At 37.0% G+C, this 20,299-nt stretch overlaps 1 protein-coding gene across 1 annotated transcript in view; it reads right to left on the bottom strand.

The window, feature by feature from the left end:
- Positions 1-20,299, bottom strand: part of DOCK3 (dedicator of cytokinesis 3) — a 460,033-nt gene that overhangs the window by 216,878 nt on the left and 222,856 nt on the right. The window contains exons 6-7 of the mRNA XM_058559633.1: positions 19,217-19,365; positions 9,052-9,136 (exon numbers count right to left, since the gene is read on the bottom strand). Coding sequence (XP_058415616.1) covers positions 9,052-9,136; positions 19,217-19,365 — 234 coding nt within the window. The remainder of the gene's footprint in view (positions 1-9,051; positions 9,137-19,216; positions 19,366-20,299) is intronic.

Below are 20,299 nucleotides of genomic sequence, written 5' to 3'. Positions count from 1 at the left end.
GCTTTGGTGTCAGGGTAATGCTGGCCTTGTAAAATTTTGGGAGGGTTCCTTCCTCTTCAATTTTTTGAAAATGTTTGAGAAGGACTGGCATTCATGTTTCTTAAATGTTTGATAGTATTCACCCTTGAAGCTCTCCGGTCCTCGGCTTTTCTTTGTTGAGAAGTTTTTGGTTACTGATTCAATCTCCTTATTTGTTATTGGTCTGTTCAGTTTTTCTATTTCTTCATGATTTAGTCTTGGTAGGTTGTATGTTTCTATCTAAGTTGTTCAATATGTTGACATATAATTGTTCATAGTAGTCTCTTATGATCATTTGTATTTCTGTTTTATAAGTTGTAATATCTCCACTTTCATTTACAATTTTATTTATTTGAGTCCTCCTTTTTTCTTGGTAAGTCTAGCTAAAGGTTTGTTAATTTTGTTTCTTTTCAAAAAAACAACTCTTAGTTTTGTTGATCATTTTCATTGTTTTCTATTCTCTATTTAATTTATTTTTGCTTTGATCTTTGTTATCTCCTTCCCTTAGCAAACTCTGGGCTTACTTTGTTCTTTATCTAGTTCTTTGAGGTAAAAAGTTTGGTTATTTGAGATCTTTCTTTTTTCTTAGTGTAGGTATTTATCACTATAAACTCTCCTTAGAAATGCTTTTGCTGCCTCTCATAAGTTTTAGTATTTTGCGTTCCATTTTTTTTTGTCTCAAGAATTGTTTTGATTTTCCTTTTCATGTCTTATTTGACCTATTGGTTGTTCAGGCGTGTTGCTTAATTTCCACATATTTATGAATTTTCCAGTTTTCTTCCTATTACTGATTTCTAGTTTCAAATCACATGGTCAGAAAAAATATTTCATATGATTTCAATCTTCTTAAATTTGTTAAGACTTGTTTTGTGGCAATCTATCTTGGAGATTGTTCTGTGTGCACTTAAGAATGTATATCCTGCTGCTGTTGAATGGAATATTCTGTATACGTCTGTTAGGTCCATTTGGTACTAAGTGTAGTTCAAGTCCAATGTGTCCTCATTGATTTTCTGTTGGGATGATCTACCCATTGTTGAAAGTGGGGTCTGAAGTCCCCTACAATTATTGTATTGCTGTCTACTTCTCTCTTCTGTTATGTTAATATTTGCTTTATACATTTAGGTGCTTTGAAGTTGGGTGCATATATATTTACAGTTGTTATATGCTCTTGATGAATTGACCCCTTTATCATTATATAATCACCTTATTGTCTCTTCTTACAGTTTTTGACTTAAAGTGTATTTTGTCTGATATAAAAATAGCTACCACTGCCACCTTTTAGTTTCCATTTGCACGCAATTTCTTTCTTTGTCCCTTCACTTTCAGCCTGTGTGTGTCCTCAAAGCTAAACTGAGCCTGTTGTAGGTAGCACATTCTTGGATCATGTTTTTTTTTTTTTTTAATCCATTCAATGATCCCATATCTTTTGATTGAGAATTTAATCCATTTAGATTTAAAGTGATTATTGACAGGTAAAGACTTCTATTGCCATTTTTAAATTGTTTTCTGGCTCTTTTTGCAGTTACTTTCCTCCTTTCTTGCTATCTTTCATTGTAAATTTATGATTTTCCATAGTGGTATGCTTTGATTCCCTTTTCTTTATCTTCTGTGTATCTACTGTAGGTTTTTGCTTTCTGGCTACATAAGGCTTACATAAAACATCTTACAGATATAATAGTCTATTTTAAGCAGATTACACTTAACTTTGATCCCACACAAAATCTTTACCCCTTTACTCACCCCCTCCTTTATGCTTTTGATGTCACAATTTATATCTTTTCATATTGTTTTTATATTATTTTATCTCATTAACAAATTATTATAGCTATAGTTATTTTTTTGTAGTTATAGTTATTTTTAATTCCTCTGTCTTTTAACCCTTTATACTAGAGTTACATACCACCATATTACAACATTGAAGTATTCTGAATGTGACTATATACTTATCTTTACCACTGTGTTTTATATTTTCACATGTTTTCCTGTTACTAATTAGCATCTTTTCATTTCAGCTTGAAGAACTTTCAGCATTTCCTGTAAGGCAGGTCTGGTAGTGACGAACTCCCTCAGTTTTTGTCTGTCTGGAAAAGTGTTTCTATCTCCTTCATTTCTGAAGAACAACTTTGTTGGGTAAAGTGTTCTTGGTAGGCAGGATTTTTCTTTCAGCACTTTGACTATATCATCCCACTCTTTCCTGGCCTGCAAGGTTTCTGCTGAGAAATATGCTCATAGCCTTATGGGGATTCCCTTGTAAGTGACAAGATTCTTTTCTCTTCCTGATTTCAAGATTCCACTCTGTCTTTTATTTTTGACAGTTTTATTATAATGTCTTGGAGATGATCTCTTTGGGTTGAAATTGTTTGGGGACCTATGTGCTTCATGAAGTTCGATGTTCAAATCTTTCCCCAGATTTGGGAAGTTCTCAGTCATTATACTCTAAATAAGCTTTCTGTCCCTTTCTCCCACTCTTCTCCTTCTGGTACTCCAATAATATGTAGATTGATTCCCTTTTTATTTTTTATTTTTTTAGATTGATTCTCTTAATGGTTTCTCATAAGTCCTATAAGTTTTCTTCATTCTTTTTCATTCTTTTTTCTTTTGCTCCTTTGACTGGATAATTTCAATTTATCTGTCTTCAAGTTCAGTGATTCTTTCTTCTGCTTGGTCCAGTCTGATGTTGAAACTCTCTACTGAATTCTTCAGTGCAGTTATTATACTCTTCAGCTCCAAAATTTATGTTTGGTTCTTTTTTATATTTTCTATCTTTTTTTGTGTGTGTGAGGAAGATCAGCCCTGAGCTAAGAGCCATGCTAGTCCTCCTCTTTTCGCTGAGGAAGACCGGCCCTGAGCTAACATCTATTGCCAATCTTCCTCCTTTTTATTTTTCCCCAAAGCCCCAGTAGATAGTTGTATGTCATAGTTGCACATCCTTCTAGTTGCTATATGTGGGACGCAGCCTCAGCATGGCCGGAGAAGTGGTGCGTCGGTGCGCACCCAGGATCCGGACCTGGGCTGCCAGTAGCGGAGCACACACACTTAACCGCTAAGCCACAGGGCTGGCCCCAATATTTCCTATCTTTTTTATGAACTTCTCATTTTGTTCTTGTATTGTTTCCCTGATTTGTTCACTTGCTTATCTGTGTTCTCTTGTAGCTCTCCAAGCATCTTTAGAACAATTATTTTGAATTCTCTGTCAGGCAATTCATGTACCTCCATTTCCTTGGGGTCAGTTACTGAAAGTTTACTGTGTTCCTTTGGTGGTGTCATGTTTCCCTGATTCTTTGTGATCTCTGTAGTCTTGCATAGTTGTCTGTGCATTTAAAGAGCAGTCACTTTTCCCGACCTTAGGGACTGACTTCAGTAAGGAAAGACCTTCAGCTATGGGAGGGGACATGCTAGAGCATGCTGTGACTTCAGATCTAGTGGTGTGAGGTGCCAAGTGTGGGGTATGTGGCAGCTGTGGGCCCAGGGGTGCATAGTGTCTCATCGACTCAGGCCACAGGGGTCCACAACATCAACAACCACATGATTCTTGGGTCCACAGTGGCTGTAAGGGATGTTCCACAGTGCCTGTAAGGGATGTTAGGTCCTCAGTGGTTCTTCCAGGTCCAGCAGCTAGGGACGAGGCCAAGCAGCAATGGTGGCCAAAGCCGGTGATACATACATGCTCAGCTGCAGGGGCCAGCTGCAGGTGCCTGCATAGTGGCATGCGAAGCTGCAGACGAATAGGTAATAGCAAGGGCCAGGACCAGCAGGAATAGCTGATGCCAACTGCAGATGCACTAGCAACTGCAGGGGCCTTGGCTGTTGCCATGCATCCACGTGGCTGTAAAGGCCAGCCATCAGCACATGCATGGCAGCGGAGGGTGGGATAGGATTTGGGCTGGCAGTGTGCAGGTGTAAAGCTGTAGGGGCTAGCTTTAGGTGAGCCCAGCGATGCAGGCCAGTGGCAAGAGTCAAGGCTATATCTAGGCCCACAAAGACCTGTGGGGGCCTTGGCTATTAGTGTACACTCGGTGGTTACAGGGGCTCACCATGGATGCATGCATGGCAATGGAAGTCAGTGATAGGAGTCAGGCTGGCAGTGTGCAGGTGCACAGCTGCAGGAGCTAGACATGAGCACGTGCACAGCAGTGGGAGTCAGTGATGGGGGCCTAGGCTGGCATTTTATATGCACACAGCTGCAGAGGCTGGGGCTGGCTGCTGCAGCATATATCATGCTCTAGCAAGGGGTAGGGAGGGAATAGGGGAACTCAGGCAGCTGGCATCTGTGAACACAACTACTGGTGGCATGAAATCTTAATGGCAAAATCTGCAAGGGTTCTGCGGCAGTTGTGCTGGCCATTGGTTTCTTCAGTGGTGAAAGATGCTGGGGTCCTCTGTGAAGCAGTCTGTTGGGGTCCATGACGAGGTTCTCAGTGATGAAAGCTGAGGGGTCTGCAGTATCTTCAAGGGTTGTTGAGGTCCTCAGCATCAAAGGCTGCTAGGATCCTACTCAGAGCAGGCCACTGGACGCCAGGGTCACTCGCACTGCATATGTGATACGAGTAGCCCCTGCCCTTCTCCCTTGTTCCTAGCTATCTCCATATGTCTCAGCTTTGCCAGTCTCTAGGTAGGGTGAAACTGAAGCAGGTCCTTTGTCCAGTGCCCTGAAGGGCTGAGATAACTGGTTGCTCACCCTGCTCTTCTTTTCCTGGAGAGAGGAATTCTTTCAAGCCAGGGAATTCCTTCTTGATGCTGAGCAGTGCCAGCCTGGGGTATGGGATGATGCAGGCAAAACAAAACTATTCCTCCTACCCTTTTTGTTTGGTTATTCTCAGGTTTTTTGCTCCACTGTGTTGCTGAAGCTTTTTAAGTGGAAGCTTTCTTCTGAGCTTTCCCAGAGCTATTTTTGTTCATGGATAGCTGTCTAATTGTTGATCTTTGTGGAGGGACAGAGGATGGGTTCTCCTACTTCTTCATCTTGGTGACATCACCACCCTGGAAAAGTTTTTTAAATGATTTCTTCAGTAATTTTCCTTTTTTTCTCTCTGTTCTCTCTTCTGAAACTCCATTATCTGGATATTGGACCTCTTGGATTGAACCTCTAACTTTTGTAACATTTATCTCCAATTGTTCATTTATTTTGTTGTTGTCATCCTGCTTTCAGGGAGATTTTCCCTACTTTATCTTTTAATCTTTATACCAACTTTATTCCAGTTATCTCATTTGTAATTTTCTAGCACTCCTTGGATTGCTTCTTAGAGTGCTCCACTCTGTTTCCTGGTTGTTTCCTCATTTCTCTTTGAGGACAGAAACCACCATTTTCTTCTGCTGAGTTTGTTCCTTTCATATGTATTTGTTTTGGTCTCTAAACTTGCATGTAGGAGATTTCCTCCAATGTCTATTGATGCTTGGCTGTCTGGAAATGCTGCATAGGCTCTGCTGACCACTGGGTTTCACTGCATAGAGGTTTAGGGAAGTGCACAGTCATCTCATCCAACAACTTTAAAAACCTCATATACACTGATCACTCTAAAATCTCTATATCTGAACTTCGCTTCTGAACTTGACTTTCAACATTTCAGTTTGGAGGTCTAAAAGGGCATCTCAGACTTAAGAAAATCCAGAACTATTGATCCCCACTGCTCTAACTCCCAAATCTGCTTCTTCCACAATGTTTCCTATTCTACTTTTACCCAGGTCAAAGTTGGGCAGGTCAAAACCCAAGAGTCATTCTTCTCTCACCTTTCTTTTTTTTGTACACACACAAGCCAATTCAATCTATCAACAACTTTGATCGGATCTATCTCCAACACATGTTCAGAATCCAATAACTTCTTATCACTTCCATTGTTCAAACTTTAGCCCAAGATACGGAAATTAAAATCTTTTGCTTGAATGACTGCTCTCTGCTTCCATTCTTGCTCCACTCCAGTCCTTCTGCACATATCAGCTGGAGGGATTCTTTTAAAATGTAAGCCAGATCAAATATCTTCACAAGCCTTCTGTTACACTTAGAATAAAATGCAAAATCCTTACCAAAAATAGCATCCTCCAAGCCACCATTCTGAGGGGAGTTCTTAGCCTCAAACTCCCATTCTCCCTTCACTTTCCACATGTAATTGATCATCAAAATTCATCCTTTTGAATCTTTTCGGATGACATGCCTACCCAGACTAGGGAAACTAAAGAAAAAATAAACAAGTGGGACTTTATCAGATTAAAGAGCTTTTATAAGACAAATGAAACCAGAATCAAGATGAACAGACAACCAACCAGCTGGGAGAGAATATTTGCAAAACATACATCTGACAAGGGGTTGATCTCCATAATATATAAAGAACTCACACAATTGAACAACAAAAAAACAAACAACTCGATCAAAAAATGGGCAGAGGAAATGAACAGACACTTCTCCAAGGAAGATATACAGATGGCCAACAGGCACACGAAAAGATGCTCAACATCACTAATCATCAGGGAAATGCAAATCAAAACAACACTAAGATACCACCTCACGCCCGTTAGAATGGCTATAATCACCAAGACAAAAAACAACAAATGTTGGAGAGGATGTGGAGAAACAGGAACCCTCATACACAGCTGGTGGGAATGCAAATTGGTGCAGCCTCTATGGAAAACGGTATGGAGATTCCTCAAAGAATTAAAAATAGAGATGCCCTATGATCCAGCCATCCCACTACTGGGAATCTATCCAACGCACCTGAAATCAACAATCCAAAGAGGCTTATGCACCCCTGTGTTCATTGCAGCATTATTCACCATAGCCAAGAAGTGGAAGCAACCTAAGTGTCCCTCGACTGACGATTGGATTAAGAAAATGTGGTATATATATACAATGGAATACTACTCAGCCATAAAAAAAGACAAAATCGTCCCATTTGCAACAACATGGATGGGCCTGGAGCGTATTATGTTAAGTGAAATAAGCCAGAAAGAGAAAGACAAACATTGCATGATCTCACTCATATGTGGAATATAAACCAACACATGGACAGAGAAAACTGGACTGTGGTTACCAGGGCAGTGGGGGTGGGGGGGTGGGGGGTGGGGGGTGGGCACAAGGGGTGAAGGGAGTCATATATGTGGTGATGGACAAACAAAAATGTACAACCCAAAAGTTCACAATGTTAGAAACCATTAAAACATCAATAAAAAAAAAAATCAGCATGTTTAGGTGCAAACAAGTTGACTGCATTTGTTATAACACAGTTAGATGGGAAGTTTTCAGTTTGGATGGGAAATTTTTAAAATGATTCTTTGTAATTAATCCTATTAAGTAATAAAGATTGTTGGCCAACTGTTTGTTGGCAATTTTTTTAAAAAAATAAATAAATAAATTCATCCTTTTTACTTACTAAGATCTACATTCTCTACTGTATTTCTTCTCCATTCCTATTGCTACCTAGCCATTATTTCTTGCCTGAATCACTTCCATGGTCTCCTTCCTCTCTGATTCCAGTCTTCTGCACTTTACACTCTCGGTAGACAGAATCAGCATTTGAAACCCATATCCGATCATGTCACTCCCATGGTTCTATCAGACTACTGGATAGAGTTCAATCTGGGGCTTATAAAGCTCTTCATGATCTGGCTCTTGCCTTCTTCTTGGCCTTATCTCCCAACCACTAACATATACCTACATGCCTGAATTACCAAATATCTTACAGTTTCCTGGAACTACCACTTCCCTACGCTGTGTAACATTTTGGAATGTCCTTCCTTCTTGTTTGTCTTCCTGGTGAACCGCTGCTCATCCCTCAAGACTCACCTGAAGTATTAGTACCTCTGGAAGCTTTCACTGATTTTTCCCAGCCCCAGGAAATCAGTCACTCTCTCTAACAGCATCAGTATATATCTTAATTATGGCATGCAGCACATATATGGCAATTGTTTGTTTGTGGTCTATCTAATCCCACTAGATTAGTTTCTAAACATGGAAATCAATCATGGGCTTCAGGGGCAAGCACTGGAAGGAATTGGCCATCAATTCCTTAAAATTGATTATAAAACTTTGTATACAAAACCACTTGCACTGTCCTGAGAACAAATTTCATCTGATCCTCCATGACCCAGAAAAGGTTAGGAACCAATATTCTCGACGGTGATATTCCTGAGGGGAGGAATAAGTCTTGTTCATCTTTAATCTCTATATTTCACACTCTTATCACACTGCAGAGAGCATAGTTAAGGCAACTATACACAAATGCTTTTGGATACTAGCAAATACACATAAGCAAATGTACAGAAGCAATTGATATGTTATTTGTATACTATTTAGGCAAATTTCCTAAGACCCCAACCAGGCAAAATACTTCATATCCTCTATCCTCTATGTTTCCTAAAAAATTACATTTTCTTAAAAAGAAACTTGTAATTCTTTCTAAAACTTGTAATTCTCACCAATATATACTCCTTAAATATATACTCCTCAAAATGAGGTTTTACTCATTCTCTTAGTCTAGCTTAATAGTCACCCGAGGTTTCTGATGTTTATTTGTTTTACTTTAAAATTTTGTACTTTTCTTTTAATTAGTTCTTCTCATTTAGCCTGTAAAATGTAATCTTGGTCATCAGTCAACTCAACACATTTTTTGTAATAACCAACCGACAGGTAAGGATTTATCAAGTTCTGTCTCTCTTAGAAATACTGGTACGTTATTTCCAGGTTTAATCACTACATTAACCAACAATTGGCTCTTTTCAGCTTCAACTACCTTCTCTTCTTAAGAGGTGGGGAGAGACAGAATTTTAGTAACTGTTGCAGGCTGAAGAAGCTCTGTTCATCAGCAAAACCACAGAGAAATGACCCCTAGACATTACGGTAAGCCCAATAGCCCTACATAGCAATTCCACTTAGAAAGCAAGTGTCATATGTACTGTCAGAATAAGGAAGACCCCTTAAGTACACTGGGACATACACAAAGGAAAAATTTTAGCAATACTGTTTCATAACATAATTAGGGAAAATAAACAAAGGAGAAAAAATGAGGTGTGTAGGAACAAGCTACCCTGTGTTAGATTTCTTACCATTTTATAGAGATCTGAGACACTAATCTGGTCCGAATCCACTACTTCAAAGTCCTTTCGAGGCACCAGGTCCAGGCCCAAATGCCTAGTAAAGAGAAAGACCACACTCAGCATTGCGTGTCCTCAGAGTACTTCTCTCTCTTTATGTGCCTAGGAGCCTATATCTGCCATGACCCTGTGGAAAAAGGTTTAGATGCTGCCCCAGCAGGAACATGCCTTTATCCAGCAACACCTAATTGTGATCACCTTTAGGTAAATAAATGAGGCTAGGGATTTATAACTGATAGTTTCAGTCATCAAGCAGTTCCCACTTGTGATGGTAAAAAGGATTCATACAAGATAAACAAAAAAACATACGGCTATGGAGAAGAGATTGGTAGTTACCAGAGGGAAAGGTGGCAAGGGGAGGGCAAAAGGGATAAAGGGGCAAATGCATATGGTGACGGATGGCAACTAGTCTTTTGGTGGCTGACACGATGCAGTCTATACAGAAGTCAAAATATAATGATGTACACCGGAAATTTATAAAATGTTATAAACCAATGTGACCTCAATTAAAAAAAAGGATACATTCAGTATCATGTTTGTAACAGATTGCTTAAATTCATTAAGGATGGGTTTTCCACAGATCATTAATAAGTCATTAATAAGTCAATAATAAGTTTATTTTTCTATTTCTCCCTATCCTACAAGCATGCTCAAGGCTCAGTCATGCATTACTTTCATTAGGCTGAAAAAATTATTCAGTGTCCAAATATATTTGTAATCCAAAGTCAAATACATAGAAATCACCTCCTAAAGATATTAAACTCAAAGAAATGTATGTTACCATTGAGTCTGATCTCATTTTCAATTAGTTAATACCAACATTGGATTACAGTAAAGAACTCACCACACATCATCCAATATGTTAAGAAATTTTAGATGGAAGTTTAACCAAGGAGTACCACTACTACAGAAAACAGTATTTAGAAGATCTGGTATAACTTGGGCAGGAAGAAATAAGTAATGGTGATTAATGTTTGATTGGGAGGCAGTTGAAGTAACTCTGGACAGTCAGAACTCTTGGGTTTAAATATGCTACATAATTTATACTCAATAAATGTTAGCTCCTTTCTCACTCTTTAGGACAACAGCTCTAAGCCTGGAGTCCAATGGAGTTAGCAGGTTGTGGACCCCTGAAGCTGCTTACAACAGTATGTGAGTGTGTTCATGTATGAATTTTTTTCTGAGGAGAGGGTCTAAAACTCTCTTCAGGGTCTCAGAGCTCCTCTGTGACCACCCTACTCCAAAACAACAGTTATGAATTATTGCCTCTGGCAAAAGTATTCCATTGACAGTGGAAGGAGAAGTATATATTTTTTTCTCTTCTACTAGACTATGAACTACTTTTAGAATATGATAGCAAAACTAATTCTGTAGGGTCCTTCTGTGCATAAAACTCCCACTCATTTAAAATAAAGCCATGTGTGTATCTAAAATGCAGACTATTTTCTTTACAATTTTCATCCTATTTATAGAGAAAGATATGAAGAGGTTAAAGAAGTTGCAATAAGATTGCTAAAACAAAAATGGAAAATCAAACCTATATGAAGAAGAAGGTAGAAGCAAACATACTAATCGCACAGGCTAATATGAGCACTATGATTAAAAATTAAAATTTAGATGTGTAATTTCCAGCAGGTAAGAAAAAAGGAGAAACCTATCTTTTCTTCTTAAGGATAAAAACTCATGTTTTTCTATTAACTAATTATTTTAACTTGCATTATCCTTTAACAAAAAAAACATGAGTTTTTAAAGACGAAATAATTTTTTGGTACTAAATACTGAAAAAAACACCTTACAGTTTTGCATGATAAGATCAGTAATATACCATGGCCTTAATTACAATAGTTTACAGTTTAATGGTAAAACTATGCCATTGAGTCTGATTACTGAAGTTAATGCACTTAAATCTATAAGAGATTTTATTTTTCTTCCACTGGGATTCTGTCTTCTTTTATCAAAGAAATACTCTATTCAATCACCTCTTATTAGCTGTTCTTAATTTCAGGCCTCTGGCTTATAACACTAACAGCACGTAAAGGCAGTAGTGTCATGGAGAACAAAAGAGAGCTGAAGCACATCCTTTTTACCTCTCTTGTCATAAAAAGCAATTTACATTATAAAGATAATTTTGCATATATGATCTCAAATATTTAAAGTACTTTTATATGCATGTAGAAAGATCACGAAAATGATATTAGTATTTGTATTAGGGAAGTGGAATTACATAAATCATCTAAAACATTTTCCAAATTTTCTATAGTCATGCTATTGAAACTTTTTTAAATACAAAAATGAAGAGACAAAATTTCATACATATTCTTTAACCATTAGTGGACGCAAAATATATAAGACAGTCTAAATATTAAATTAAGTAACAAAAAGGACTGTGTAAACAAGCCAATCAAAATAGATGTTTTCAATACAACAGCTTAAGAAAAAATCCACGATGGATCTAAGTCAATGAGGCCAGGACTGAGTATATGCACTCTGTGGTAGTGCACCACATACAGTGATGCGCCTTTCTAGAGAGGGGCATCTACGCAAACTCTATCTTAGCATTATGACACCCTTAGCTTGCTTGTCCATTCAACTATCTACACATATACCTATCCACTCACTCCACAGATACTCTCTGAGGACTAATCATGTACCACCAATGGTGCTGCATACAGGGAATACAGCAGTTTTGAGTCAAGCAAATGTTCGTATTCATCATGCTAATTCTCCCGACAGTAGCATGTTTTACCTCTCCTAGAAGCCTCTAGAGCACAGTATCTTTTAGTTTCTCGATTTCATTATCTTAGGAATAAGAAAAATGATTAATGGATGATCTGATAAAACTGTAGACTCAGTTCCTTCTACTAAGATTGCCTCAATGAAGGAAGAGTAGTTTTCAAAAGTTAAATTGGAGGATTGTCCTCATTGGAAGAAGACAGAGATGCTGTACAGTGAGAAGCAATACATGCTCACTATAAATTTCAACTATGAAAAAGAGGTTCCTGGCTATTTCTTCCTATGGTTTACTCTTAGAATAGTGAACAGTAAGTGCAGGGAATGGTCAACTGTTCTAGTCTCTTTTCTATCTTCACAGCAAAGGAAGACAGTGCAGCAGAGTAGTCAGGAGCATGGGTCTAATAGGAGCATGACATCTGATGTCAGATTGCCTGGTTTCTATCTTGGCTTTTTCATGAAGCCACACTGTCTTATCTCCTATGGTAGGCTGTTGTAAGGATTAATCCACGTAAAGCACGCAGCATATTGCCTGGCATTGTGAACTGCTACTGCTGTTATAATTATTATCATTATGTATTATTACATCATTAGTCAAAATATGGCTTAAAGTATAAGGATGGTGATCAAAGAGACATAGTGTCTGAAAAAAAGACTCAAACAGATGGACACAACAGGAGGCATATATCTACATACAGAGGTAGTACAGAGCTGAGTTTTCAAAAATGGTCTTAGGTAAACAATCTTTACAAAAATATTTAGTCTTCTCTCACAACCTGTCATTGATCACTTATCCATCCATTCCAATAATTCAATAAATATTTATTAGTACCCACTTTATGCCAGGCTCATATGCTGAACTTAGGGACACAGCAGTGAATAAGAGATATACTCCTGGTCCTACATACTTTCAGGTGCACCTTTCTAAAGGCCCTGAATCTCTATATCAAATTCTTTGAATTTTACATTTCTTTTGAATATTCTATATTCTACTCTATTTTCTATTTGTATCTTTTTCTTCTAGGGTCCTCATCTGAACCACAGAACATAGAAAATAACTTGAAGTTAATTAATTACATACAGCGGATGTTTTAAAGCATTAGGACTTAGTTCTCCTCCAGAATCGTTGAGAAAGGCTGGATATATTAAGATTTCCTGTGAGCAGTGCCTTTTTCTAATACTTACAGTAAAAACAGCATACAGATAACAACTACACTAATGAAAGCATGGTATATTTATATAATAAAAAATATAATAAGCTATAACTAATAACAGCTACCTTTTACTGAACGCTTACTTGGAATAGGCATTCTATGTATATCATCTCGAAGCACTATGGGAAGTAGATAGTATTAGACCCATTTCATAATGAGGAAGGTGAAGCCCAGAGAGGTTAACCAAGAGGCCTATTAAGGGAGCAGAGTTGGGTTTATCTCAAGCTAGATCTGTCTTACTCTGAATCTATGGTATTTCTACTACGCCTGCTGACTTTCTACTAATACTGATGAAAATTAAGTACTAACGGCTATAAGTGATTGTAATCAATTCAGTCAAAATAGTTTGAGGAATGATTTTGTGTCAATACATCAATCCAGAGGGAAACAATACAAATTGGTGAATGAGTGGCCACCAAGTGTAAGAACAAATGCCTTTCACTACTTAGATACATTTGCGTAGTGCCTACCAAGTGCGGGTGTTGTGCTAAGTGCAGGGTATGATAATGAGCAAAACAGATGTACAAAGTGAGTGAGAGTGTGTGTGTAAGTTAGTCATTTGAACATGATTACTTGACAGAAGGATTCTGACACACACGCATTTTAAAAATAGTTATCTCAGGGGCCAGCCTGGTGGCATAGTGGTTGAGTTCACGTGCTCAGCTTGGCTGCCTCGGGTTTGTGGGTTCGGGTCCCGGGCGCAGACCTACGCACCACTTATCAAGCCATGCTGTGGCAGGCATCCCACGTATAAAATGGAGGAAGATGGACACGGATGTTAGCCCAGGGCCAATCTTCCTCAGCGAAAAGACGAGGATTGGCAACAGATGTTAGCTCAGGGCTAATCTTCCTCACCAAAAAAAATAATAATAATAAGTTATCTTAGACTTCTTGAGTAAAGCAAGATACTGACTGATGGTCACAACACCCTGTATAAGAACTCTAAGAAGTCTTTGGAAACTTCTGCTAATTTCAGATGTCCTTAAGCTGGAAAATATCACCAGGTCCTTAAAGGGAAAGTACTGAGCCATAAACTTTTTTGAGTCCTAGCTAAAAATCTACTCAGAGGAAACTTGTTGGGATGGAAGGTGGGGTGGCAGTATTTTCTGCATACTACAACCCAAACTACTGCTTGTGTTGCTTACTCCAAGAGCAATTCCCTTGGTGAGGGACATAAATTAAGTGGAAAGAAAGAGATATGGGTTGAAAGAAGGTACAAAAGAGAGAAGTAGGGAGGGAATATGATAGAGGGAGATGGAGAGAAAGAACAAAAGAACTAAAAATTATTTGTTTATTGATGATGTCTTAAACATTGTGACTTGACAATAAAAAGATACCAATTATTTCATTTTATACTTATAATCTATAGAAACACAATTCTAATTCAACAAAAGCTTATAAATTTACATTTTATTCAAATCTGTACTTTCTACCTAAAGGACAAATATAAAAATCCTATAAATTATTCTAATAATAAAACATTTCTTTCTTAGATATTTTTCTAAGCCAAAAATCAATTAGGTTGTGTCAGTCCTGCATTAATGCAATTTTAACTTAGCTATGCTATATTTACTGTAGTAATGAGATTAGAGACTGAGAAGAAACTTTTATCAAGATCTTTATGGAAGGTGTTGAAAATATTAAATTAACACATTAAAATTACATTGCTAGACAAATTATTTTAAAATTCTCTTGGAGAGACTATAATTAACTGACAATATTATTCTTTGAATAGGAGGCCTGAGCAGAGATAATGGCTAGTTAATTTGAACACAACTTCGTTTTATGCCCTTCTTGTATTTTAGTTTCTAAAAATTTAATAACATAAGTGCTGATTTCTACCTAATATAATTTTAATAATTTTTATTTATGAAATGAGTGTACACACATGCAAATAGGGCAACAAGTGTAAGCCACATATATTTAATGCCAGAATATTCAAATTTTTGGCCAAATAAATCATAATTTCTAATCTCAGGAAATAAAATAAAAATTGTTATGTACATGTGGTGAGCTCTGCATTTAATTTGAACTCTAAATAAAAGAGTATAGCACCAGTTTAGTTTCCATCCTTGAAAGCTCTAACTCAATGCTAAATCAGATATATATTATGGGACACAGAGTATTCACTCTAGGGGAACAGAACAAAGATCAAATAACCAATTGACTAGAAATACTGGCAATAATTTGTCTGGTTTTAAGACTCACACTTAAAAATAATCAGAGAGATGGAAAAGTTCTGTATAAAGCATATAGGCTTTGGGATCAGTTCTGAGTAAAAACACCAGCTCTACCACTCACTATGCAACATTGGAAAAAGTGCTTCTGAGCCTCAGTTTCCTCATTAGGTAAAACAGAGCTGCTATCTTGGAAGAGTATAATAGCATTTCATTATAACAGTACATATAAGTAAGAACATGCACTTGCCACAATGATATATAGGTAGATGTACTCAATAAACTATTAATAGCTATTATTAGTAACTTCTGAAATAGGTTCTGAAAAGGCAGAGCTATAATGTCTGTGTAAGAGCTTATATAAAAAGGCATAAAAGTTTCAAATTATACATGATTAACATTAATTACATCAACTAAAATGTAAAAATACATTTTGCAAACATTGTGCATTCACCACATGCCAACATATGCTAAGCTTCAATATTTTATGGCATTTATAAAAGTGTGGTGGAACAAGAAGTGTGGAACTATCAGGACATAAAACAGCAACAATGGATATGTTTATCAGAGCTCAGCCGTTGCGTGGAACAGTCTCCTTTACATAACCTAACGGTATAAAATGATTTTATTTTTTGCAGTATACCATCTCTTCTTTCAAAGAAAGAAGGAAAATTTTTTAAAAAGTTAGTTCAAGTGAGAACTAGAGAGAATAGTCCTATCAGTTTTGGGGGCAACATGTCTTTTTTCTTTAATAATGACAGACCTACAAAGTTCTTATTTAAGTTTTTAGGTGACTGTATTTTCCACTGGGGTAAAAAAAAAAAGAAGAGGAAAAGAGGAAAGAAAGAAGTGGAAGGGGAGAGAGAAAGGAAGGAAGAAGATACAAACAAGGTGCGGGGGGAAGGGAGAGGGGAGGATGAAAAAAAGTAGGGGAGGGGGATGAAACTATGCTCCTGATTTTTCTTTGTTTATTAAAATGGACATATAACTACTTCCTCCTAGACACACACTTTGTTGAGAAAAAGTTATTAATGAAGGTGGAATCGCTCTTTAATTTACTGACAGGTATTTATAATGGTCTTTGCCTTTTTCAAATATAATTTGAACTTGTTTCCAAGCTACCACCTTTACGTTTTCCAATTTGATTGCAAAATCTGATTGGTCTGTTTCCCAAGTTTTATTATAAACAGGTATTGATAGTTCTAAAATATTTCTCTTCTTTATTTACTGGTACGTATAGCTGTAGTTAAATTGCAACCTAATGATTTATAAAACTGTTAGTGTCATCAGTTAAAATGTAAGAATTTGCTCGGCACATAGTAAAGTTATGTTTGCAATTATTACTATTATTGATCTTTTAAATAAATGCAATGATATCATTTTATAACAGTACTGTTTGGAACCCAGGAGACAGGATCAGTAGCTATGCTGTAAGTTAACATACTATATTTTGCTAAGATTTTTATTGCCCCAAGACAGATTTAGAGAACACTGTCTTATCTATGGTACACCTGAATCCATGTTATAAAGGAGTCTGTGGTGTGTGCCAAGCAACCCTATTAACAGTCAAGAGAGGGTGTAATTTAACGAAACAAACAAGGATAAGATATTTTCACTTTAAAAGGTCACAAATAGCCAATTTAGGGTTGTACTTTTTTCTTTACCATTGATGAACAGTATCACTCCGGGCTCGATCCACTGCTTATTAGATTCTGTGTATCCTCTTTCCTGATTTACTCTTCCACTTTTGCAAGAAAACATTCTTAAGTCCCTTCTTAAGAAAAGGGCCATGAAAGGTAACTTCTGCATCCCTGAATACTTTAAAATGGCTTTATTTGGCCCTTACACTTGATAGTTTGGTTGTTTATAAAATTCTGGCTGGCCTTCCCCCCAAGAATTTTGAAGATATTACTTCATTATGTTTTAGCATCCATCGTTACTGATAAAACTTTTCAGGCTGGTGTCATTTTCATTCTTTTGTAAGAAGACCTGTTTTTCTGTCTGAAAATTTTTTAGGATTCTCTCTTCAGCCTTAGAATATTGAAATATCTTAATGTGCCTCGCTGTGGTATTTTCGTCCCCATTCATTATACTAGGTATTTGGTGGGCTCTTTCTATCCTAAAACTCCTCCTCTTTGGCTCTGTGAAATTCTCTTCTATCCTTTCTTTAGAATTTCCTCTTTATCACCTTTGTTCTTTTTCTAGAAATTATAATGTCTGATGTTGGACCCCCTGTATTAAACCTCTGCATTGCTCTTCATTTCTCATCTTTTTGTTTTATTTTCCTAGAGATAACATAAAATTACCTTCCTGAATGTTTTATTTTGAAACCACATTCTCCATTCCTTTTTCATAAGCATTTTATTCTACTTAATAGATCTTGATTCTCTTTGAGAATACTCAGAGATTTTTTTCTTCTTTTTTTGCTGAGAAAGATTCACCCTAGGCTAACATCCGTTGCCAGTCTTCCTCTATTTTGTATGAGTGTCGCTGCCACAGCACGGCTGCTGACAAGTGGTATACGTCTGTGCCTGGGAACCGGGCCAAGGCCACCAAAGTGGAGTGCGCCAAACTTAACCACTAGGCCATGGCATAGGCCCCTACTCAGAAATTTTTTTAAAAGTTCTTTACTAATCTCTAGTTCTCTCTGAGGCCTGGTTATTTCCTCTAGGTAAGGTGTTTTGTTTATCCTGGTCTCTCTCTCTTCCTTGTGGAAGGATTTTTTCAAATACCTGATGATACTCTTTGTCCATTCAGATTTAAAAGGTCCTAGAAGAAGAAGTGTGGTGAGTTTTTTGTACATGAGTAGGTGACTAGCAAGCTTCTCTTTCTAGTAAGTGGAAGTGATCTGGTCATTACACTTTGAAACCTTTAAATGCCACAATATGGAGGGCTTTGCAATAAAGTCCCATTTCACACTCTTGTTGCCCAGTTTCCCCCCAGGCAGTTGGTCTTGGTATTTGTTTATCTGAAGGGCAAACACCTGGCTGTCAGGCTTTCTGCTCATGGCAGTGGATTATTCCTTTTACATACTTTTAAGCAATCCCCCTTTTTTAAGCTCCAAGGCACACTCCCATCCTCCATGATTCTGGGAGCTGCAGTGCAGAGCAGCTCCTTCATTAGCTAAAGTTTCCTCCACATATACTGGGCCTTCCTCTGTCAATAATCCTCCACCTACTTTCCAGCTTCTAGAAATGGGTTCATATATCCCATATATTGCTAGGATCCCTCCCATTCTTTTTATTTTCTCTCATTTCAATGATGTCTTGAGAGAGAGCTAAAGACTTGTACTAAAATATACTTAAGGTATACACATATACCTTAAATAGGAAGCAACCTGGTCAGTTCAAAGTTCAATGTACCTGATTTTAAGAGAATGACAACAGCACCTGAGAATTATATCAATTATTAAATCTAGGAACAAATAAATCTGAATACTATCTACTCTAGCTTCCTATGCCAAAGTCCTAGAATTTTACTTTTATGGCAATAGCAAATAATCATACACACTGCATAAATGCAGGACTATTTTTGAATGACAAATTAGTTAAGAATCTTCTAAAATACAGATGTAGATAGTTCCCATTTGTAGTATATGCTTATTCAGATTCATTGTATGGCTATAAAATGTAAAGGACACCAAATTCACATGAAATAAAAAGGTATTAAAAGATGGAACAAAAATGTATTCTGATCACTGAGGTCTAGAATCAAGGAATTTGAGCTAGAAGAGATCTCAGAGGATAATGCAGTCCAATTATGTAATTTTCCAGAAGTGAAAATAGAGGTTGAGAGAGTTTCAGTGAGTAGAACCAGTGAGTGTCCTTGGCTAAACTAAAAGAAAAAATTCCTCATAGTAAAAATGATCAAAGCTTAAGGGAGAATATAACAACATCTTTTAATCATTAAAGAGAAGCTCTGATCAGGTACAAATCCCATGATAAATGAGTTACCATAAACGAAACTAAGAGATGCCCAAATGATACTCATACTTACTCATTACCCCAGTCCAGGCGCACAGTGATGTGCCGCTTAACCTCCCGCACTTGATCCTGAGTCAGGTGGCCAGACAGTAGCTGCCTTCGAAGGTCAATAAGTTCGTTCATCACATGGCGTAGCTTGTAGAAAAGATCTACTTTGTGTTTCTGGAGGGGCATTTTTGGTGTTGAATGAAATAAAAAATGGATATGGGAAGAGAATGAAAAAAGAAAGAGAAATAGTTCAACTATGGAAAGCACTCATTTTTCTGAGCTTCTTTATGCAACGTAAAAAGGAGCTTATTCAAGAATCTTAAAGTCCTTAGTTCCTATTGTCTAAAAATCTCTACACAGTGACATCTAACAGGTAATATAATTGATCTGGATCATGCAAAGTATCATTTGTTTATTTCTACTCCATCCTGTACTATTCATTTTCCAGTAAATCAAAGTTACTAAACTTAATCAGAACAGAAAGTTACACAGGAGCCTAGAGCTATTTTCCCTGACAGAAGTTGCTCTGTATGTAACAACCAAGATTTCAATCATTCACCAATATCTCTGGTTTCTCCAGGAGGGATACTCAAGTTGAGGGAGAGAGAATCACTTGCCCTATTTTGAAGGAACTAAGGTTTCAATATAAAGCCACAGTCTCTGGAGTGAGAGGCACTCCAGGTTTCCAGGCCTCATCTAGCTTTAATTAGCATTTTGTAAACTACGTGTCCCTAGTGTCATAGATTTCTACCTTTTCGGTTTAATAAAAAGTGTTACCTTTATAAGAGTTAATTGTAAACATCTTAATGAACTTAATTATGGACATCACAATGGTTTTAACCTTACAAGTAAGAAATGTAAGTGCCATCACAGTAGACGCTTGAGCAAAAAGATTTACTTAAGAATATAGATTTAAAAACTAAAGTCTTATTTGCTCACAAGTGAAATCTTGATTTTGGAATTTTTAGGTTTCTGTTTCTGTTATAGAGAAGCATAACTTTATATGATAATTAAAATTCTTAGAATGTAACTTATCTATAAAGAATGTTTTTTTTTTAATGCCACAGGTTAATGCAGTTGTGTTTCATTTAATTTTTATTTATTTATT

The sequence above is a fragment of the Diceros bicornis genome, chromosome 2, assembly GCF_020826845.1.
Source record: "Diceros bicornis minor isolate mBicDic1 chromosome 2, mDicBic1.mat.cur, whole genome shotgun sequence".
NCBI classification, from domain to species: Eukaryota; Metazoa; Chordata; class Mammalia; order Perissodactyla; family Rhinocerotidae; genus Diceros; species Diceros bicornis.
Note: the sequence above shows the minus strand (reverse complement) of the source record. Positions and strands in the feature narration are given on the sequence as shown.